General features: G+C 46.5%; 5 protein-coding genes across 5 annotated transcripts; all 5 read left to right on the top strand.

Annotated features, from left to right (window-relative positions):
• The first annotated feature begins 115 nt into the window (after positions 1–115).
• On the top strand, positions 116–1,483 carry LOC136191250 (AP-2 complex subunit alpha-2-like). The gene is made up of 7 exons (XM_065979559.1): positions 116–230; positions 284–371; positions 434–523; positions 580–689; positions 749–932; positions 1,022–1,156; positions 1,201–1,483. Exons 4-7 carry the CDS (start codon positions 646–648, stop codon positions 1,276–1,278), a joined length of 441 nt encoding a protein of 146 aa, XP_065835631.1. The 5' UTR covers positions 116–230; positions 284–371; positions 434–523; positions 580–645; the 3' UTR covers positions 1,279–1,483.
• A 69-nt stretch (positions 1,484–1,552) lies between these two features.
• On the top strand, positions 1,553–6,520 carry LOC136191241 (uncharacterized). Its single transcript, XM_065979544.1, has 18 exons — positions 1,553–2,051; positions 2,103–2,213; positions 2,274–2,294; positions 2,341–2,352; positions 2,406–2,484; positions 2,536–2,982; positions 3,037–3,441; positions 3,500–4,097; positions 4,154–4,577; positions 4,639–4,659; positions 4,712–4,732; positions 4,790–4,810; positions 4,868–4,891; positions 4,941–5,081; positions 5,133–5,428; positions 5,476–5,580; positions 5,630–6,025; positions 6,080–6,520. Exons 1-8 carry the CDS (start codon positions 1,926–1,928, stop codon positions 3,892–3,894), a joined length of 1,596 nt encoding a protein of 531 aa, XP_065835616.1. The 5' UTR covers positions 1,553–1,925; the 3' UTR covers positions 3,895–4,097; positions 4,154–4,577; positions 4,639–4,659; positions 4,712–4,732; positions 4,790–4,810; positions 4,868–4,891; positions 4,941–5,081; positions 5,133–5,428; positions 5,476–5,580; positions 5,630–6,025; positions 6,080–6,520.
• Positions 6,521–6,690: 170 nt separating this feature from the next.
• On the top strand, positions 6,691–8,866 carry LOC136191249 (prostaglandin reductase-3-like). Its single transcript, XM_065979558.1, has 13 exons — positions 6,691–6,839; positions 6,893–6,980; positions 7,117–7,215; positions 7,271–7,369; positions 7,430–7,469; positions 7,526–7,554; positions 7,605–7,679; positions 7,730–7,801; positions 7,857–7,918; positions 8,191–8,290; positions 8,356–8,455; positions 8,505–8,590; positions 8,643–8,866. The coding sequence occupies exons 1-13, from the start codon at positions 6,712–6,714 to the stop codon at positions 8,712–8,714; spliced, it is 1,050 nt and encodes a 349-aa protein (XP_065835630.1). The 5' UTR covers positions 6,691–6,711; the 3' UTR covers positions 8,715–8,866.
• A 128-nt stretch (positions 8,867–8,994) lies between these two features.
• Positions 8,995–13,431, top strand: LOC136191237 (allene oxide synthase-lipoxygenase protein-like). The gene is made up of 12 exons (XM_065979541.1): positions 8,995–9,231; positions 9,292–9,371; positions 9,425–9,861; positions 9,913–10,101; positions 10,533–11,130; positions 11,182–11,341; positions 11,397–11,683; positions 11,731–11,922; positions 11,971–12,219; positions 12,276–12,498; positions 12,555–13,090; positions 13,148–13,431. The coding sequence occupies exons 1-12, from the start codon at positions 9,189–9,191 to the stop codon at positions 13,325–13,327; spliced, it is 3,174 nt and encodes a 1,057-aa protein (XP_065835613.1). The 5' UTR covers positions 8,995–9,188; the 3' UTR covers positions 13,328–13,431.
• Positions 13,394–17,043, top strand: LOC136191240 (cysteine--tRNA ligase, cytoplasmic-like). The gene is made up of 23 exons (XM_065979543.1): positions 13,394–13,626; positions 13,683–13,779; positions 13,839–13,937; positions 13,995–14,060; positions 14,129–14,197; positions 14,250–14,300; positions 14,353–14,531; positions 14,581–14,702; positions 14,751–14,863; positions 14,915–14,955; positions 15,003–15,090; positions 15,152–15,259; positions 15,306–15,431; positions 15,489–15,586; positions 15,652–15,692; positions 15,769–15,917; positions 15,977–16,048; positions 16,104–16,185; positions 16,238–16,318; positions 16,382–16,449; positions 16,500–16,559; positions 16,617–16,700; positions 16,837–17,043. The coding sequence occupies exons 1-23, from the start codon at positions 13,403–13,405 to the stop codon at positions 16,954–16,956; spliced, it is 2,238 nt and encodes a 745-aa protein (XP_065835615.1). The 5' UTR covers positions 13,394–13,402; the 3' UTR covers positions 16,957–17,043.
• Positions 17,044–17,620: the final 577 nt, after the last annotated feature.

Raw genomic sequence — 17,620 nt, 5'->3', positions numbered from 1 at the left:
ATTTTTTGGCGTCTTTTTCAGATCACAATAATTAATTTTCACGAATCTTTTGAGGCGTGGTTATCTGGTTAGAGGTAGAGCACGTTACGTTTTGACGCAATAATGTCTCTTCCGTCGTCTTTTCGAAAGATCGTAGTCAATCAACTAACAGCAGACTTCAGAAAAGCGACGAGCATAGTGACGAAGCCTCTACCGAAGCCAAACGCCCACCAGCTTCTCATAAAAAACCGGTAACCCAAAGAGGGCCCTATCACGACTCTCCGAGAGTAATTACACCTTGAAGATACGTCGGCATAAATGCATCAGACTTAAATTGGACAGCAGGCCGCTACTTCCCCGTGAAATCGCTCCCAATCGACATCGGCTTCGAGGTATGTAATCAATTAGCGTTATGGCCACAATTTCAGTCAAGCTCAAGTTGCCACATGCACAGGTCGCGTTGAGATTTTCTTTGGGAATAAGACCCTATCGGCTCTGACGAATTTTCGCAGTGACGTGCAGCTTCCGGGATCCCTAGGAAGCCGTAAGACTTGGAAAATTGATTCGATTTCACGTTCGTAATGATTTAATTTTTCGCAGAACTTCGCATTCAGGCAAAACCCGTTGGAACTTCTCTCGAACCGGGCTCCCAATCGCGTCGAATGCATGGAGGAATTCAGCGAAATTCCTCTACTCGATTTCCAATTTTCGTAAAGCCAATTACTAATAATTAACTCTATACATATTAGACGTTTTCTTTTTCTATTAGTTTCAATGGGGCTCCCCAGAGAATCACTCTCAGGCTTCCGATATTCGTCAATAAGTTCTTCTCTCCCACTGAAATGGCAGCGCAGGACTTCTTCGCTCGTTGGAAGCAGCTGGGCGGACCCCAAGAGAAGCAGAGCGTCTTCAACGCCAAGTTTCCCATCGACAGCGACGCAACGCGAGCCAAGGTTAGTACACAGCGTTTATTTATTCATTTGGGAGCGTGACGCATAATTAATGAGATTAAAATATGAATTTTTGTATCTTGTTTTTGCAGCTCTCCGGTTTTGGACCGGCTCTGCTCTCGAACGTCGATCCGAACCCCGATAACTTTGTCTTCGTGGGAATTCTTCACACAACCGCCGCCCAGATCGGTTGTCTAGCGCGTTTGGAGCCGAATATTGAAGCGAAGGTAGGAAAATTCTCAATGGATCTCACGTCAATGATGTCTTTTAGATGTATCGGCTTACTATACGAGCTTCCAAGGAGTCGGTCTCGTCCGTTCTTTCCAGTTTGCTCGTAGACCACTTCTAGTCTTCTCACTGTACTCGCGCGTCCCTGACGTTTCTTCAGCGTGTTCTTTTTTCGTTATTGTTTCCGCCGTGTCGCACTGCTCTATCGAATTTCCCCTTTTCCCCCCTTCCAACACTGGATTTCTTTTTCGGTCGCTTTAGCTGGGCGATTTGATATTTTAGTTGTGTCTTGTGTGTTCTTTTGATAAGATCTTGAATGGAGAGGCCCTTTGTGTTGTTTCAAGGCTTGAATTAGTCTGTACCGCCTCTCTAGACGACGAGCACCTGACGGAATGAATGGACTACCCTAGAATTGGAGCCACACCTCACGGCATTGATAAGTTTCGACAAAAATGAAAGTGCTGCCTATTGTCTTAGACAAAGGATAATTTAGTCTTGAATTAATTTCATATCTTGTTCCCCAAGGTGCTTCTTTGCGTCTTGTGCGAGTACGAGTAAGCCACACAGGCTGTTTACGCGTTGTAGCCTCACGTACGACTTAGCTAAGGCACGTTTATTTCAGTTTTAGTCAGAAGCGGGTCCTCTGCAGAACGAGGCCGCGAACTGTACTCTCAAACCCCTTTGCTGTTGATTCTTTTCTATTTCTAGAAAACAATGACTTCTTTTGTCAGTGGCTGAGTGCCCCAAAGCGCTCCTTTATCTGTCCGGATGTTTTGTGCTTCTAAACACGGCGCTCTTCTGAATAAAATACCTTGTTTGCGTGTTGAACTCTCAGTTGCGCGTGCAGCGTTCTTGGCACAAAGCATTCAAAAAGAAATCAGCTGTTACAAAACGGTACTAGTCTAGTAAAAAAATTCCCCACAGTTTGTGCTATCTTTCGTTCAGAAGAGAATGATTGCGAGAAGGATCTTCGCCAGGGCTGTCTTATTTTTCTGGTCTTTGAACGTCTCAGTTGTACTTGGTCAGAAGACGTACATAGCTCCCTTGGAGAAAAAGGTAATAGGGAGTTTAAACTTGGCGATGTACACAGAGAGTATGTTTATTTTACGAGTAAAGATTGAAGCAATGCAAGACCAGGTATGTAGATTATACTGCATTTTAAATTTGCTAATTCTTTTATTAGCTGAATGCAGTGGTAATAGCTAGTGCACTTGACGACTAGCTGGCATCGGTTTTTTCTTAATAAAGATGACTGCATTTCCTACGGCTGGTTCGACTCCCGTAGCCCATGTCTACGGACAGTTTCCTGGCAAATACTCATCGTCAGGTGATTACTAAAGCGGTTGCTTGCATTACTGCAATTTTTTCTGTGTTGCAGGGTGGTCACTTTTGAAGCCATGGAAGTCACATGGCTCGCTGTCACAGCCTTCTATCCTCGCCGGTGGAATGACGTTAGTAGATTATGGAATAGTCGTTTCATTTACCGGTCTTTATTACGTTTATGGGCAACTTCACTTTGACCCTCACTCTGGTGATTCTGGTTGTCGCTTCCGTCTTAATCCCGGTTCATCACAAGTTATACATGCCTATACGTTGAGCAAAACTAAGACTGGCTCAGAGGATCATACCAAATATACTGGGGCGATAAGACTTCTAAATCAAGGAGACGTTATCAGAATGTATGTTTTGCATTGCACTTTGGATTACTCTCATTTAGGAGAAACGTTTCTTGGAGCGTTTTTTGTTTCATTCAACTTCCTTGATAACGATGGTCCTCCCGTCACTAATAGCTTTTATTCTTATTCCTCTGGAAGTAGGAGCAACGGTAAACCGTACAGGCATTTAGATAGAAATGGCTTCTCAAGTATATACATTTAAGGTTCGGTCTTCTCATGGCATAATCATGTTTTGAGTCATGGTGGTGCATCCTCCTCTCATCAAGGTCTTACTATTCCAAAACGGGGTCTCTATTTTGTATTCGGCCAGCAGACATTGGATCCAAAATCCAGCAATCAAGACTGCGGATTCTGGCTGCAGCAACAATACTCAAACTCGAGATTGGCATCCACTTACATACGTAGTTTTGAAGCTAATTACGACGACAGAGCTGAGTACACTGGACTGGCCGCAAACCTTAGTGCAGGCCGGTACCTTCGAATGCACGCATGGTTTGGCTGTTACTTTGCTTCATCGACTTTGAATTACATTGGGGCTTTTTATCTGCCATTCCAAAACGGTCCTACAGTTCATCTCATTGGAAAATTTTCAGGAACATATATAAAGGGTTTGTGCCTTCAATAGACGGCGATACTTAAATACAGTAATTTATTCTTACCTTTTAGGAACAACCTTAGCGGGAGGATGGAGCCCTACCATGATGAACGGAAACATGAAACTCGACAGAAATGGCTTCATCGTGCCGACGGATGGAATCTACTACATTTACGCTCAGATTCACATGACTCCTACAACATCGTCTATGAAACACTGCGCTTATGAACTGAGAAGCAGCTCAAGTTTCGGACCAAGCGTGATAGCCGCTGGTGTGAGTTTTGTGCCGTCTCCAGCAAAGCGAGACAAGGTCGTCTACACGGGCGCAGCTACTCGTTTGAACGCTGGAAGCATTGTCTATGTGAGGATGAGAGGTACGTGCCTTCTTCGCTACATTGGAGGCAAAGAGCAGTTCTTGGGAGGCTTTTACCTTCGTCCCTCGTGTGGCTGTTCGCCGTATGACTAACTAACTTTGTTTCATTGATGTTTTAGTGCTGCCTTTGCGTTTGATTGTCGCTATGTGTATGCCATGAGCTGAGTAGAGCAAATTTGCCACGTTATGATCAGATTCCAGTTATGTTATAGAGACCTCATGTTGTTTGTAGACGCCAAGAGCTTAGATGCATTACAGGAAGCACTTGGAAAGGAGCAAAAATCGACCACATACAAGTCAGATGATGAATTGAAGTGCTAGCGTAACTGGTAGATTTTTTTCTTTTCTGTAGGGCTGCAGTCTCTCTCAATGCTCGACGTTTGACCTCTTCGAGTTGTGCACGAGACTTCACGTGAGTACAACGGCGACGCCCTTGAGTACTTTTTTCAACGCCTGTTTTTCTTCGGACACAACGCCTTTGTCCTTAGAAATGGACATATTTGGTATCCCGCTTTTTGTTGGTAAACACGGGGTGCAGTTTATTTGCATTAGGCAAAGTAGGGCAGAAATCAAAACACGTGTATTACGTAATTGGAAGCATATATAAGAACCAGGTCTCGGAGTTTGGGATTCAGTTTGTTCTTTGGTTCGAATCAAGACCGCAGTTTTTCACCTATAGCTATAGCAAAAGAATGGCCCGTCTCTTATTCACTATTTTGGTGTTGTTGTCCTCGAGCGTCACAGCTGCACCCTACTTGGATCCTCTGGAGAGAAAGGTAGAAAGCAGAATGATAGTGTGCACAGAGAGTGTATGTTTATTTTATATTTTAAATAAAGATTGAAGCAATGCAAAGTAAGGTATGATGTACATACCATAACGCATTTTTTAAATTAATTTTTATGAGTTAAGATTGATGCAATGAAGAACCAAGTATGCACGCATAACATAACATAACACATTTTAAAATTTACTTTTCTATGAGTAAAGATTGATGCAATACCAAAACAGGTATGTGCGTAGCATATATGACACATTTATGAAATTTATTTTTACTTTTATGTAAAGAACATCGATCCAATACAAAAACAAGTATGTACAGAACGCATTGTTAAATTTACTAAAAGTCCTTTCTTATTAGCTGAACGCAGTGGTATGGCCAGTGCACTTGACAACTAGCGGGCACTGATTATTCTTTTATTGAAGATGTCTGCTTTTCCATTGGCCGGCACCACTCCCATAGCTCATGTCTACGGACAGTTTTCTGGCAGATATACATCAAGTAACTGATCACTAAAACGATTGCTTGCATTGCTGCAATTCTGTATTACAGACTCGATTTTGAAGCCATGGAACTCACACAACTTACTATCACAGCCTCCTATTCTCTCCGGTGGAATGACGTTAGTGGATGATGGAATAGTCGTACCATTTACCGGTCTTTATTACGTTTACGGACAACTTCAGCAAGACCCTCATTCTAGTGATAAGTGTACTTGGTTTCATCTTGCTCCCGGTTCATCAAGGAAGATGCATGCCTATCAGGACACCTCTACTAGGACTGGCTCAGGATCATACCAAATACACCGGGGTGATACAACTTCTAAATCAAGGAGACGTTATCAAAATGTATATTCACCGGGATTGCACTTTTGATCACGATCACTTCCATTTAGGAGAAACATTCCTTGGAGCGTTATTTGTTTCATTTAACTTCCTTGATACAGATGGTCCTCCCGTCACTAATCAGTATGGTTCTAACTATGGCGGAATGAGTAACGGTACATTTAACAAATGTTTTGATAAAAACGGTCTTGGTATGCAATCTAGGTTCATATTTCGGTTCATGGAAAAGTGCGTTGCACCGTGGGGGTGCATCTCACAATTCTTACGGTCTTACTATTCCAAAACGCGGTCTTTATTTTGTATTCGGACAGCAGGCATTTCAGCCCTCTAGCAATCAGGACTGTGGATTTTGGTTGCAGCAGGTTGGCTCAAACTCGAGATTAGCATCCATTTACGCACGAGGTGCTGAATATAAGCTTAGAACTGAGTACACTGGACTAGCCGCAAACCTTAGTGCAAACCACATCCTTCGAATGTACTCATGGTTTGGCTGCAACTTTTATTCGGGGTCTGGACGATATCTTGGCGCATTTTATCTGCCATTTCAAAATGGTCCTACGGTTCATCTCATCGGAAAGTTTTCAGGAACATATATAAAGGGTTTGCGCCTTTGATAGAGGGTTATATTTTTAATAATTTTTCCCTGTCGTTTAGGAACGACTTTAACGGGAAGTTGGAGCTCAGACATGATGAGTGGAAACATAAAAGTCAACAAAAATGGCTTCATCGTGCCGACGGATGGAATCTACTACGTTTACGCTCAGATTCACATGACCCCGACAACATCGTCTATGAGACACTGCGCTTACGAAGTGAGAAGCGGCTCAAGTTTCAGATCAAGCGTGATAGCCGCTGGTGTGAATTTTGTGCCGTCTCCAGCAAAGCGAGACAAGGTAGTGTACACGGGTGCAGCTACTCGTTTGAGCGCTGGAAGTGTTGTGTTTGTGAGGATGAGAGGTACGTGCCTTCTTCGTTACATTGGAGGCAAAGAGCAGTTCTTGGGAAGCTTTTACCTTGGTCGCTCATAAGGCAGTTCACCGTATGACTAACTAATTAACTTTGGTTCATTGCTTTCGTACTGTCATTCAGTTTTGCTCTGAGTATTAGTCAAAAAAGATGTGTCTTGGCACCTTGTCTTTGCACCTAGCTCTTCAAGGCAAATTGAGAATTTTTGACGTCTTTTCAGACCACATTAATTAATTTCCACAAATCTTTTGAGGCGTGGTTATTCGCAGTTTTCTTGCACGAGAAGTAGAGCACGTTACACGTTACGTCCTGACGCAATAATGTCTCTTCCGTCGTCTTTTCGAAAGATTGTCGTCAATCAACTAACAACAGACTTCAGAAAAGCGACGAGCATAGTGACGAAGCCTCTACCGAAGCCAAACGCCCACCAGCTTCTCATAAAAAACCGGTAACCCAAAGAGGGCCCTATCACGACTCTCCGAGAGTAATTACACCTTGAAGATACGTCGGCATAAATGCATCAGACATAAATTGGACAGCAGGCCGCTACTTCCCCGTGAAATCGCTCCCAATCGACATCGGCTTCGAGGTATGTATCAATTAGCGTTATGGTCACAATTTCAGTCAAGCTCAGGTTGCCACATGCACATGCGACGACACCTTGAGTGAAATTCGTTCCCCTAGCCTCTAAACCAAATTTATGAAACAAACTATCCCTAAATTAGGCTGTTGGTGAAATTGCAGCCGTGGGTTCATCCTGCGAGGGCTTCGCTCCTGGATCACCGGTAGCTTACATGGGAGGCGCGGCATTTGGCGAATACTGCGTTAGTTGAGATAGAAATGGAGAGTCTAGATAGGGAAACGAGAGAATTCTAATAGATTTTACCTGCTAAGCAAGTCATTCCTCTTCCTGATTTGCGACCTGAGTACGTTCCTTTGCTTGTAAGCGGACTAACAGCTTCAATCGCTTTAGAAAAGGTTTGCAGACTACACTAGTAAACGAGACGAAGTTTAAATTGAAGTACTTTTGCATATTAGGTAGGGGAAATCAAATCTGGGGAAACTGTGCTAGTAACAGGTACAGTATAAAGGCTTTGTGAGATGGTTTGAGGCTTAGGTGGGTTTTCTCTAAAGCTGCTGCTGGTGGAACCGGAAATCTCGCTGTACGCTCGCCCCTTGAATTATTAGGCAACGTGAAATGATTCTAGATTAGGTTCAATTGGCGAAATTACAAGGCTGCCACGTGATTGGAACCTGTTCTTCCAATAAAAAAGTCGAATTTTTGAAGGTAACCAGTCACGTTAAAGAAAACGGCCTCATATAGAGAAATACCCTTAGAGCATTGGCTGCGACAGAGTGATCAATTACAAAGAGGAAGACACAAACAAAATCCTCAAAGAGAACTACCCTGTCAGTTTCATTCCTTTGATACCTATATCCACATAAGGTCTTTTTTTCCTGCTAGAGAGGCATAGACGTCGTATACGAATCATGCGGAGGCGATCTCTTTGAAATATCTCTAAATCGGTGAGTACTTTATACCCTGTACGTCCCAAGCTTCTCTTTAACTAATTAAAGATTAGGACTCCATTGGGGGTAGATATTGAATTTTTTTTAAGACCTTAGTACGAGCCCTGGCTCACTTTGAGAGGGAGCTAGAGATTATCTAGAAGTCTATTCAAAACATAGGCACTTTGGGTGGGGTTCTTTTGATATTGTATTCTTAAGACTTTGGTAGATTAGAGATTTAGTCCGTTGTCATAAATACGAGCAGTTTAGAGGATCCTTTTGGTATTTAGCTTGGCTGTGCATGGGAGGTTGATTGTTATTGGTTTCATCAACCACTACTCGGCTCAAGATGGCTTTAAGGCCATGCGAACGTCTCCCATTCCAGCCAAAGTAAATCGCACGTCTCTTGATGCATCGGAGTCTCATGTATGTAGACATTTTTTCCGCGGACGTAGATACTAAACAAATCGGCGAGCGTACGCGGATTCTTCCTAAACAACTTCATTCCGCTCTGGAGAGAGCACGGCACCAAACTAGCCGGCCTCATCCTCGGAGGTCTTTCCCCCTCCCTTAGTACAAACCTTTCTCACGCGGATATGTTTAGGAGAACTAAAGTCTTGTGTTGATTTGGGGGAGAAGTCGCCTGTGGGACCGTTTCGTGGACTAGAATCTATTCCAGATGCCGTCGACGTAAGCTTAGATCGATTTAGAGCATAGGGAGGTCCCTTCTCACTCTTCACAGTATCTCTACTCGCGAAAGAGCGTTGGCAAAATCGTCGTGGATCTTCAGAACACGACGTCATCGAAGTTGTAGTCTCGCCCAATAGCTTCAGTATCTCTTTTTTTAAAAACTTAGACACTCTATCCTTCGCTCTGGAGTTGTTTTCCCCCTCCTGTTGTTTTCTTTCTATTAGCTCCTTTGGTACTAATCTCCTTATTCAGTTAGTTCTGATTATTTTTTCCCAAGTTTTTGCCTTGACCCACCTAGCAACCTCCAGTTTCGCCCGGTTCTTCGTAGCGCATCCTTTGAACCCGCGTCCACAGCTTCTTAAGAGGGTGCTAGGACTTCTCACTTGTTCCCCGCTAACCCGATTGATTGCGTACAGCACATCGCCTAAATTTGTCGCAACTCGCTCAAATACAATCTCCACCGTCTATAAACGTGTACAGGGCCCCTCAAACTCGCTTAGAGCCCCCGGCGCCTCGAATCGCGTACGCGGTATAAAGTCGCGTGGCCCTCCCCGATTCTTCTCACTCCGCGCTTCGATTGCATTGTCCAACTATCACCATGGCCCAAGCTCACGCTCAACGCCCCGTCCCGACGAACAGCTGTACGTAATACGATAGAGACAAACAGTAGAGAAACAAAGCCCTAATAAAATATCCCACAGGGAAAAACAAGAGCTTCGATTACCTCTCTAAAATGATCGGCACCGAAGAAGCCCAACGTCTTCGTCAAAACGAATTTCCAGTACGCCTCTTCCCCCCACAATATTTGACCCTCGCAAAAATTCTCCCTTTTAGCCCCTTCCTTGTCCCATGTTCGTCGCGAATAAAGAGCACTTGGCGTTGAAACACAGCGCCGTCAAGTCGCTCTTCTTCGAGTCGTCACTTCGCACGGGACGTCGCTCGTCGAACACGAGCGGCGTCGCCGGCGTCGGCACGGCGACGATCGTCGCCGAACCGCAATTTCCTACCCACGAGTTTTTCTCGCCGGGACGCGTCTATCCGCTTCGACTTCGTCACTCGAACGCGACGACGCTCGACGATCGGTGTCTCGATATACGCGGCGTCGCGCTCAAGTTCGCCGACGTCGACGAAGGCGGTCCGCTCGATTTGGTCTTCTTTTCCGGCGAGGGGCTCGTTTTTTTCAATGGGCCGGCACTCGATGATTTCGTTGCCGGTCCGCTGACCGGCGACGTCGATAAATACAAGGCGTATTTGCAGAAGAATTCGCGCTAGTGCGTTGGTTCTATAGGCGCTAATCTATTCATTAAATTATTGATTTTTAGCTACTATAATTTGATTTCGTTGATGAGACGAGCGCCGTCGTCGTTCTCCCAGGTTCACTACTACGCTCAGTTGACGTATAAGTTTCGCGGCGATGACGGCGTTACGCGACACTGTCGCTATCGAGTCGTACCCGGAAACGACGTCCCAGAAAGCGGGCTCCCAGACGCAGCAGACCAGGCAGAACCATGGTAAGAAACGTAGATATAGAGATCTTATACGTCCTTGAGGTGAGGCCCCACACGCCCTTAGCATTACACCTATGCATGAATGTACCGTGTATGTTCACCGCTAAAGACATTGGTACAATAATTTACTTTGTATGTTCACCGTGAATAACAACAGTGGTCCAAAGACACTTAATTCTACATACGTTTTTTGTATAGACACCTAATGACCTTTCCTATAGGAACAATGGTAATAAAACGTAGATATTGAGGTGGCGAAGCCCCCACACGCCCTTAGCATATAAAGCATTATATATATCCTCATAATTTCGTACAGCACTAAAGACATTGGTACAATAATTTACTTTGTATGTTCACCGTGAATAACAGTGGTCCAAAGACACTTGATTCTACTACATACGTTTTTTATAGACACCTAATGACCTTTCCTATAGGAACAATGGGCCGCGGCCCGGCGACGATCGCTCGCCGAACTACCTCAAGCAAGAATTCGTCAAACAGCTCGAAAAAACCGCCATCGAATATCGCCTCCAAATCCAAATACGCGATCGTCGTCTCGACGACACGAACGACGTCTACAATCCGGCGCTTCCGTGGGACGCGTCGACGTATCCGTGGCTCGATCTCGCCGACATTCGCGTCACGCAGCCGCTGCACCCCGAAGTCGCCGAAGGACTCCGCTACGGCCACGACAATCAACCGGAGTCGCTTCGATTGGCTGATGAAGCCGAATCGGTTTTCGATTATCGTTCGATTTGCGTTATGCGATCGGCGGCTTTTTCCGGAAGCTACGCCGGTCGCACGCTCTATAGAGAGATTGTTCAAAAGGGCATCGATTCGTCTGTGTACGCGGACGGGGTCGAGATGGACGCCGATACTCCGTACGGTATTGGGATTTACGGGTGTAAACCGGACGGTTGTCTGGCGGGGGTTACGGCCCAGGTGACGATTATGGGCGAGAGTAAGAGGTCAGAGCCTATTGATGTGACTCTTATACTCGCGTGTGGGTATGATCAGGAGATGCAGTGTATGGTAAGTGGGCTAGGGAGAGGTTTGGGGCCTTTGTTTTAGTTCTGGATTAAGGTTCGAGATGTTGGGGAGCCTGTTGCTTTGAAATTGAGTCTCACCGGCGGCGACGTCGCCTGCTACATTGATAAGATCGTCGTTACGAAAGACGGCGTCAAGACGAACTTCGTTTGCAAGCAATTGGTGCAAAACGACGTCATTCTCAGCTCCGGAACGGGTAAGAAAAAAAAACTAAAACTACAATTAAAAAATAATATTATTTTTTCTTTTAGCTTCTCTTGCGAATCAAGACAATGAGCAACTGAAAGCGGCTCGCACTTCCGAAACGTGCCGCTGGCAGCAGCTTTTGTCATGGCAACGCGACGTCGGAATGCCCGCTTCTGCCGCCTTGAAGGGATACGATTCTCTTCCCAAGGCTCTGCAGCTCGATCCGAGGCAGAAATTTGTCGTCGAGAACCCGATTTCCACGGGGATGAGTCGCTTGCTTATCGAGCAGTATCAAGGCAAGCAGAAGACGCTGGGATCGTTTCAGGAGTGTCGTCAAATGCTTCGCGTGAAAGTAAGACAAGGTAGATCCAAACGCGATGTATCTACGGAATCTTTTAGATTGGTTTTGCGGACGTTATAGCCGAGCATTTTCAAAACGATCGCGAGTACGGACGTCAGTTTCTCCAAGGGGCTCATCCGTTGGCCGTTTTCCGCGTCGGTCCCGACGGACTGCCGGCTAAATTTCCCGTCGACGATTTCACCGTCAAAGCGACGATTGGCAGTACAACAACTCTAGCCAATGAAATCAACGTAAGTCAAATTAAAAAATGTAGTTGTAGCTTTGATATATTTTTAAAGGCTGGGAGGATTTATATGGTGGATTATCCACTTCTCGATGGGATTCCTCCCAGTTCCAGTGCGACGCTCAGAAAGCGCTATGTCACTCCAGCTATGGGGCTCTTCTGGCAGACGGGCGGCGACGCTTTTGTTCCCATAGCGATTCAACTGAAGCAGACACCGAATCGCTTGAATCCGATCTTTACACCCCAGGACAACGCCACCGATTGGCTCTACGCTAAAATGTGGCTCAAATGCGCAGACAGCCAAGTAAGAGACACCTATTAATGCTTCTATTTTATTCAATAATCTTTTTGTATTTGTAGTATCATCAGGTCGTTAGTCGTCTGCTGAATAATCACTTTGTTCTCGAGCCCATTGCCATGGCTCTCTACCGCAACGTCCCAAGCCTTCATCCAATCTACAAGCTCCTCGAACCGTACGTTCGCTCGCTGATCGGACTCAACCTCGTCACGAAAACCAGCCTCGCTTCATCCCTGGGAAAAGTCCTCGGCATCGGCAAAGAAGGAATCGAAACTCTTCTAAAAAGTAAGACTATGGGATGAAGAAGAGGACAATTCACCGCGCGACTTTTCTCTACACAGAAGCGTACAAGGAATTCGACTTTCGTCATCTCGTCGTCCCCCACTCGTTCACCCAGCGCGGCACCGCCGATCTTCCCGGCTATCTCTACCGCGACGACGCCCTACTCGTCTGGCACGCGCTCCGCAACTTCGTTCGCGACGTCGTCGCCGCCTATTACCCGGGCGACGGCGAAGTGCGCGCCGACGCCGAAATCCAAGCCTTCGTGCGCGAAATCCACGACGTCGGCTTGCCGTACGATCCGACGAAAGGCGAGCGACGGCACAACGTCCCGTCGACGTTCGTCACCGTCGACGAGCTCGTCTCCTTCGTCACGGCGATCGTTTTCGCGGCGACGGGCCAGCAGGCGGCGCTGAGCGGCGGCCAGTTGGATGCGTACGGATTTTGTCCGAACGCGCCTATGGCTATGTTCCGGCCGCCGCCGGAGCGAAAGGGAATCGTCGATATGAAATTGGTGTTGAATTCTTTGGGAGATATGGATGCTATATCGGGGCAGGCTGCTCTGGCGTTTTCCCTGACTCAAATCGATAAGGATGACGTAAGAAAAAATTTTAATTAATTAATTAATTAATGATTTTTTTTGATTTCTTTTTAGGTTTGTTTGGGAAGGGTTTCGGTCGAGTCGTTCAATGATGCGCGCGTTGCCGTGGCCGCGGATCGGTTCAAGGATCGTCTGATTGAAATCGAGTGTCAGATTGGGGAAAGGAATGCGGGTCTCGTTTTGCCGTATCCCTACTTGCTTCCGAGCAAGATACCGTCGGGAATTTGCGTTTGAGACCCGGAACGAGCGCAGCAGGACTGCGTAGAGGATTCCTCTATGTCTTTGGTGTGTTTTTTTCGTGCACTGTTGATGTCTATGTCCGGGAACTCGAAAATTCATGGTCTCCTTCGCGTCTCGATGAAGCGATCGCAGCCGCCGTGGACGCCGCCATCCGGCACTGCGGCACCCGCTCTTTGCCTTCACAACAGCCTCACACGCAAGAAGGACCTGTTCGTGCCGAACGAAGGCCGAAAAGTGTGCTGGTACAGCTGCGGTCCGACCGTTTACGATGCATCCCATATGGGGCACGCCAGGTCGGCTTTCCGTCCATTTCGCACGCCGAATCGACAACCTCGAAGCCTATTCGTAGATCGTACATCACGTTCGACATACTACGACGCGTTCTAGGGGGCTATTTCAACTACGACGTCTTCTACGTCATGAACATAACGGACGTCGACGATAAAGTGAGCTAAAACGGCGCGAAACGACACGGGACAATAATTCCAGCTCGTGAAAATGTTAGATTATTCAGAGAGCGCGTCGAAATCACTTGTTTTCGACGTACGAAAGCGGATTATCGAGCGCTGACGTCTTGATGAAAGACGTGACCACTGCGATGGAGGTAATTCGCTCGTATTTCCTTTATCGAGCTCGCGAATAAGGCGATGCGTGTCCTAAGCGCTTCGATGCGAAATTCGAAAAGACGACCGACCCGGACAAGAAAGAAATGATGAGAAAAACGAAGGTGAGCGCTAATTTCATTCATCAGGGCGCGCCGAATCCCGTATCACAAACTCTCCCCATCTCTCCCAGGCGGACGTAGATAAAGCAATCGAGTCCCTGAAGGAAGCCGAAGGCGAGAAAACAGAAGCAGCAACAAAAGTAAGAAACATAAATCATCAAACAATTCAATATAGACGAGTCTACGCTATAGAATCTCCTTCAAAAAGCGAGCGACCCTATATCAGCGTGGCTCGACAGCAGAGTAAAACAGACGCATTCTATCAATCTATTTATTGAGATTGATCGTTTTACAGCTTGGCGCTGGAGTGAGCGACCATAGCATCTTCTCCGATCTAACGCAACGCTGGGAACGCGAATTTCATCGCGATATGGCGGCGCTCAATGTTTTGCCTGCTGACGTGCTCACGAGAGTCAGTGAATACGTCCCGGAAATTGTCGAATACGTCCAGAAAATAATTGATAATGGTTACGGGTGAGATTCGTTGAATAACTAATATTTTTTTATTTTTTTTATTTTTTAGCTATGTTTCTAATGGGAGCGTTTATTTTGATTGTGCTAAATTCGACGCTAGTCCGGATCATTCCTACGCGAAATTGGTTCCCGAAGCGGTGGGAAATTTGGACGCTTTGGCCGAAGGCGAAGGTAAATATTTCGAGTCCTAATAAATAATTTAATTGGTATACTTCCTAGGGGAACTCAGCGTTTCAGATGAGCGACTGAAGGAGAAGAGAAACGAGAAGGATTTCGCTCTGTGGAAAGCGTCCAAACCAGGTGAACCGGAATGGGACTCACCCTGGGGAAAAGTAACGACTCCACGCGCCAATAAACAATAATAAAATACTAATTAATATTAGGGAAGACCGGGATGGCATATAGAGTGTTCCGTAATGTGCTGGTAAGAGCCTTAGGGATATTCTACGTTTCGGCGAGACGTTTCCTTAGCGATATACTGGGTTCTAAAGTTGATATTCACACTGGGGGCGTCGATTTGAAATTTCCACATCACGATAACGAGATAGCTCAGGCCGAGGTCCACAAATTAATTCCCTATTTATATTTGTCGCGAAATCTAATAGTTTTATATAAACTAGGCTCGCTATGGGCACAACCAATGGGTGAGCTATTTTTTACATTCCGGTCACCTGACCATCGAAGGTTGCAAAATGTCAAAATCGCTTAAAAATTTCATAACAATTAAAGTTAGTTGTACTCTAACCCTCATAGATTTATTTAATTTGAGTTTAGGAAGCCCTGAAACGTTACACGTCTCGCCAATTGCGTTTTGCCTTTTTGTTACACGCGTGGAATGCTACGTTGGACTATAGCGCCAATACGATGCAGGAAGCGGAACAAACGGAAAAATTATTCAATGTTAGTTAGGAATTTTAAATTAAAATAATCGAATTTTTTGGTCTCACGGGTTGTTAGGAATTTTTTTTGACGGCGAAAGATTTGCTGAGAAATCAGGGAATTGAGAATGAGGCCTTTGCCAAGTGGGGGCCCCTTGAGAAAGAGCTCAACGCAAAGTAAGTGCATTATATCGGTTTTTTATTCAGTATAATGATGCCGGGATACTTCCGTGTTCTCTCAGATTCCTCCTGAAGAAATCATCAATACACGTGGCTCTGTGCGGTAAGCGGCGGTGGGGGCGACGCTAGACGTCCCTTTGTTGTCTAGCGCGCCTGTTTGCATGTAAATGCGCGCGCAGATTCGATCGATACGGCATCGGCGTTGAACCACATGCGCGATCTGGTCAAAGAAGCGAATATTTACATATCAATGTGCCGCCAGTCGAGCCGCGACTTCAATCTAAGCCTCATCAAAAGCGTGGCGGTCTATTTGACAAACATGCTAAAGGTAGATATGGTATTAGCGGTTTCTTCAATATTGTGTAGTGACTTCTTTGCGGCTTCAAGGTATTTGGTGCTATCCCGGATGACTGCACTATCGGATTCCCGCTTTCTTCTGCGGGCGAGCTATCCGCTGGGGTTAGTTTCTCTCATAATAGGCCCTGGGGAATTATGTTATGACATCGTCGCGTAGGTGGAAGCCGTTGCGGGGCCGTTTGTCGGCGCGCTAGCGCGCTTCAGGGATGACGTACGCGTCGTTGCACGCAAGGAAAAAGGCGCGTTGCAAAATGCGTACGAGAGGGTGCACAGATGACGCGTTTTGTCTAGTCAGGGAAATTCTTGACGTCTGCGATGCACTGCGAGATGACGCACTACCGGAATTAGGCGTTAGATTGGAGGACATCGAAGGTAGAGTACAATCACGTGGCGCCCTAGGAAATGCGGAGGCGTGACGTTTCGATTTCCAAAAAGGTCAACCGACAGCGATCAAATTCGTCGATAAGGAGATACTCTTAGCAGAACGGAAGCGGAATCGCGAGGTAAGCAGATTAGATAGAAGCAGGAAAACGATTTTTTACAGTCGGACTAGGAGGCCGAAGCGAAGCGAAAGGCAAAAGAAGAAGCGAAGCGATTGCAAGCGGAGAAACAGGTTAACACGTGTGCACGTGTGTGTGGGCGGGCGGGGCTTATCTCTGTTCTTGTGTAGGCAGCGAAAGAACAACAAAAGCAGATACCGCCGTCGGAACTCTTTCGTCGCGAAGCGGGCAAGTTTTCTCAGTTCGATGAACAGGTGCGGCGAGGAAATGTGGGTTCCTTGGGATCCGATTAGGGTGGGCCAACCAGCCGTTTCTGGTTTGGCGGGAAACGTGGGAGGGGCCTTTGCGTACACGTGCGCGCCAAGTGTAAGTTCTCGTTCTCCCTTTCAGGGAATACCTACCCACGACGCGGACGGCACGAAAATCGGCGAGGGTCGGCGAAAAAAGATGCGAAAAATGTACCAGCAGCAGGAGAAACTGTACGCCGAGTACGTGAATGCAAGTACGTAGGTGCGGATCCTTTATTATGAATTTATGAGTCCTGTTTGGGGAGCGGGGGGGGAGGAGTGGATGAATAAACCCTTGCGACGTATGTCATTCTTGCGGGCGAATTGCGTAGTCGGAGTCGAGCGATGAATGAAATCAGAGTCATAAGGCCGGTGATCGTGAGTGAGTCGGGATGAAAGAATTTGCGGGGGATTGCAGTCGCGTGTCCGCCTCGTTCGGCGTTCGTGGAGACAGATAACACACCTACGCAAATACTGCGAAAGCGACACAATACTCGTATAGAGCACAACACGGTTCTTGTTCGAATATAGATACAATCGCGCCATACAGTACAACGGCGCGCTAATAAGCTACAAAGAACAATCCCGAACGCGCGCATTGAAAACGTTGCGCCGCGCCCTCGCGCGTGGGCGCCGAGGAAACGCCGAAGTCGAAGTAGAAAGCGAAAGATTATCGCCTCTCCTTTGCCACGACTCGTTTCCCCTCCCAGAATACTCTCGTAATCTTAGAACAGTTCGCTTCTTTTCGCTTTTCTTCACTGAACGCCTTCGGTGGCGAAATTCGAGAGCACGACTCGCGCCTGCTGCTGTATCGTCGGCTTTCGCGACGTCGCGTGAATGTGGCAGAAGCCGGGGTAGAGGCAATTCTCCGTCGACAAGGCCGGATT

The sequence above is a fragment of the Oscarella lobularis genome, chromosome 9 (genome assembly GCF_947507565.1).
Source record: "Oscarella lobularis chromosome 9, ooOscLobu1.1, whole genome shotgun sequence".
Classification (NCBI taxonomy): domain Eukaryota; kingdom Metazoa; phylum Porifera; class Homoscleromorpha; order Homosclerophorida; family Oscarellidae; genus Oscarella; species Oscarella lobularis.
Note: the sequence above shows the minus strand (reverse complement) of the source record. Positions and strands in the feature narration are given on the sequence as shown.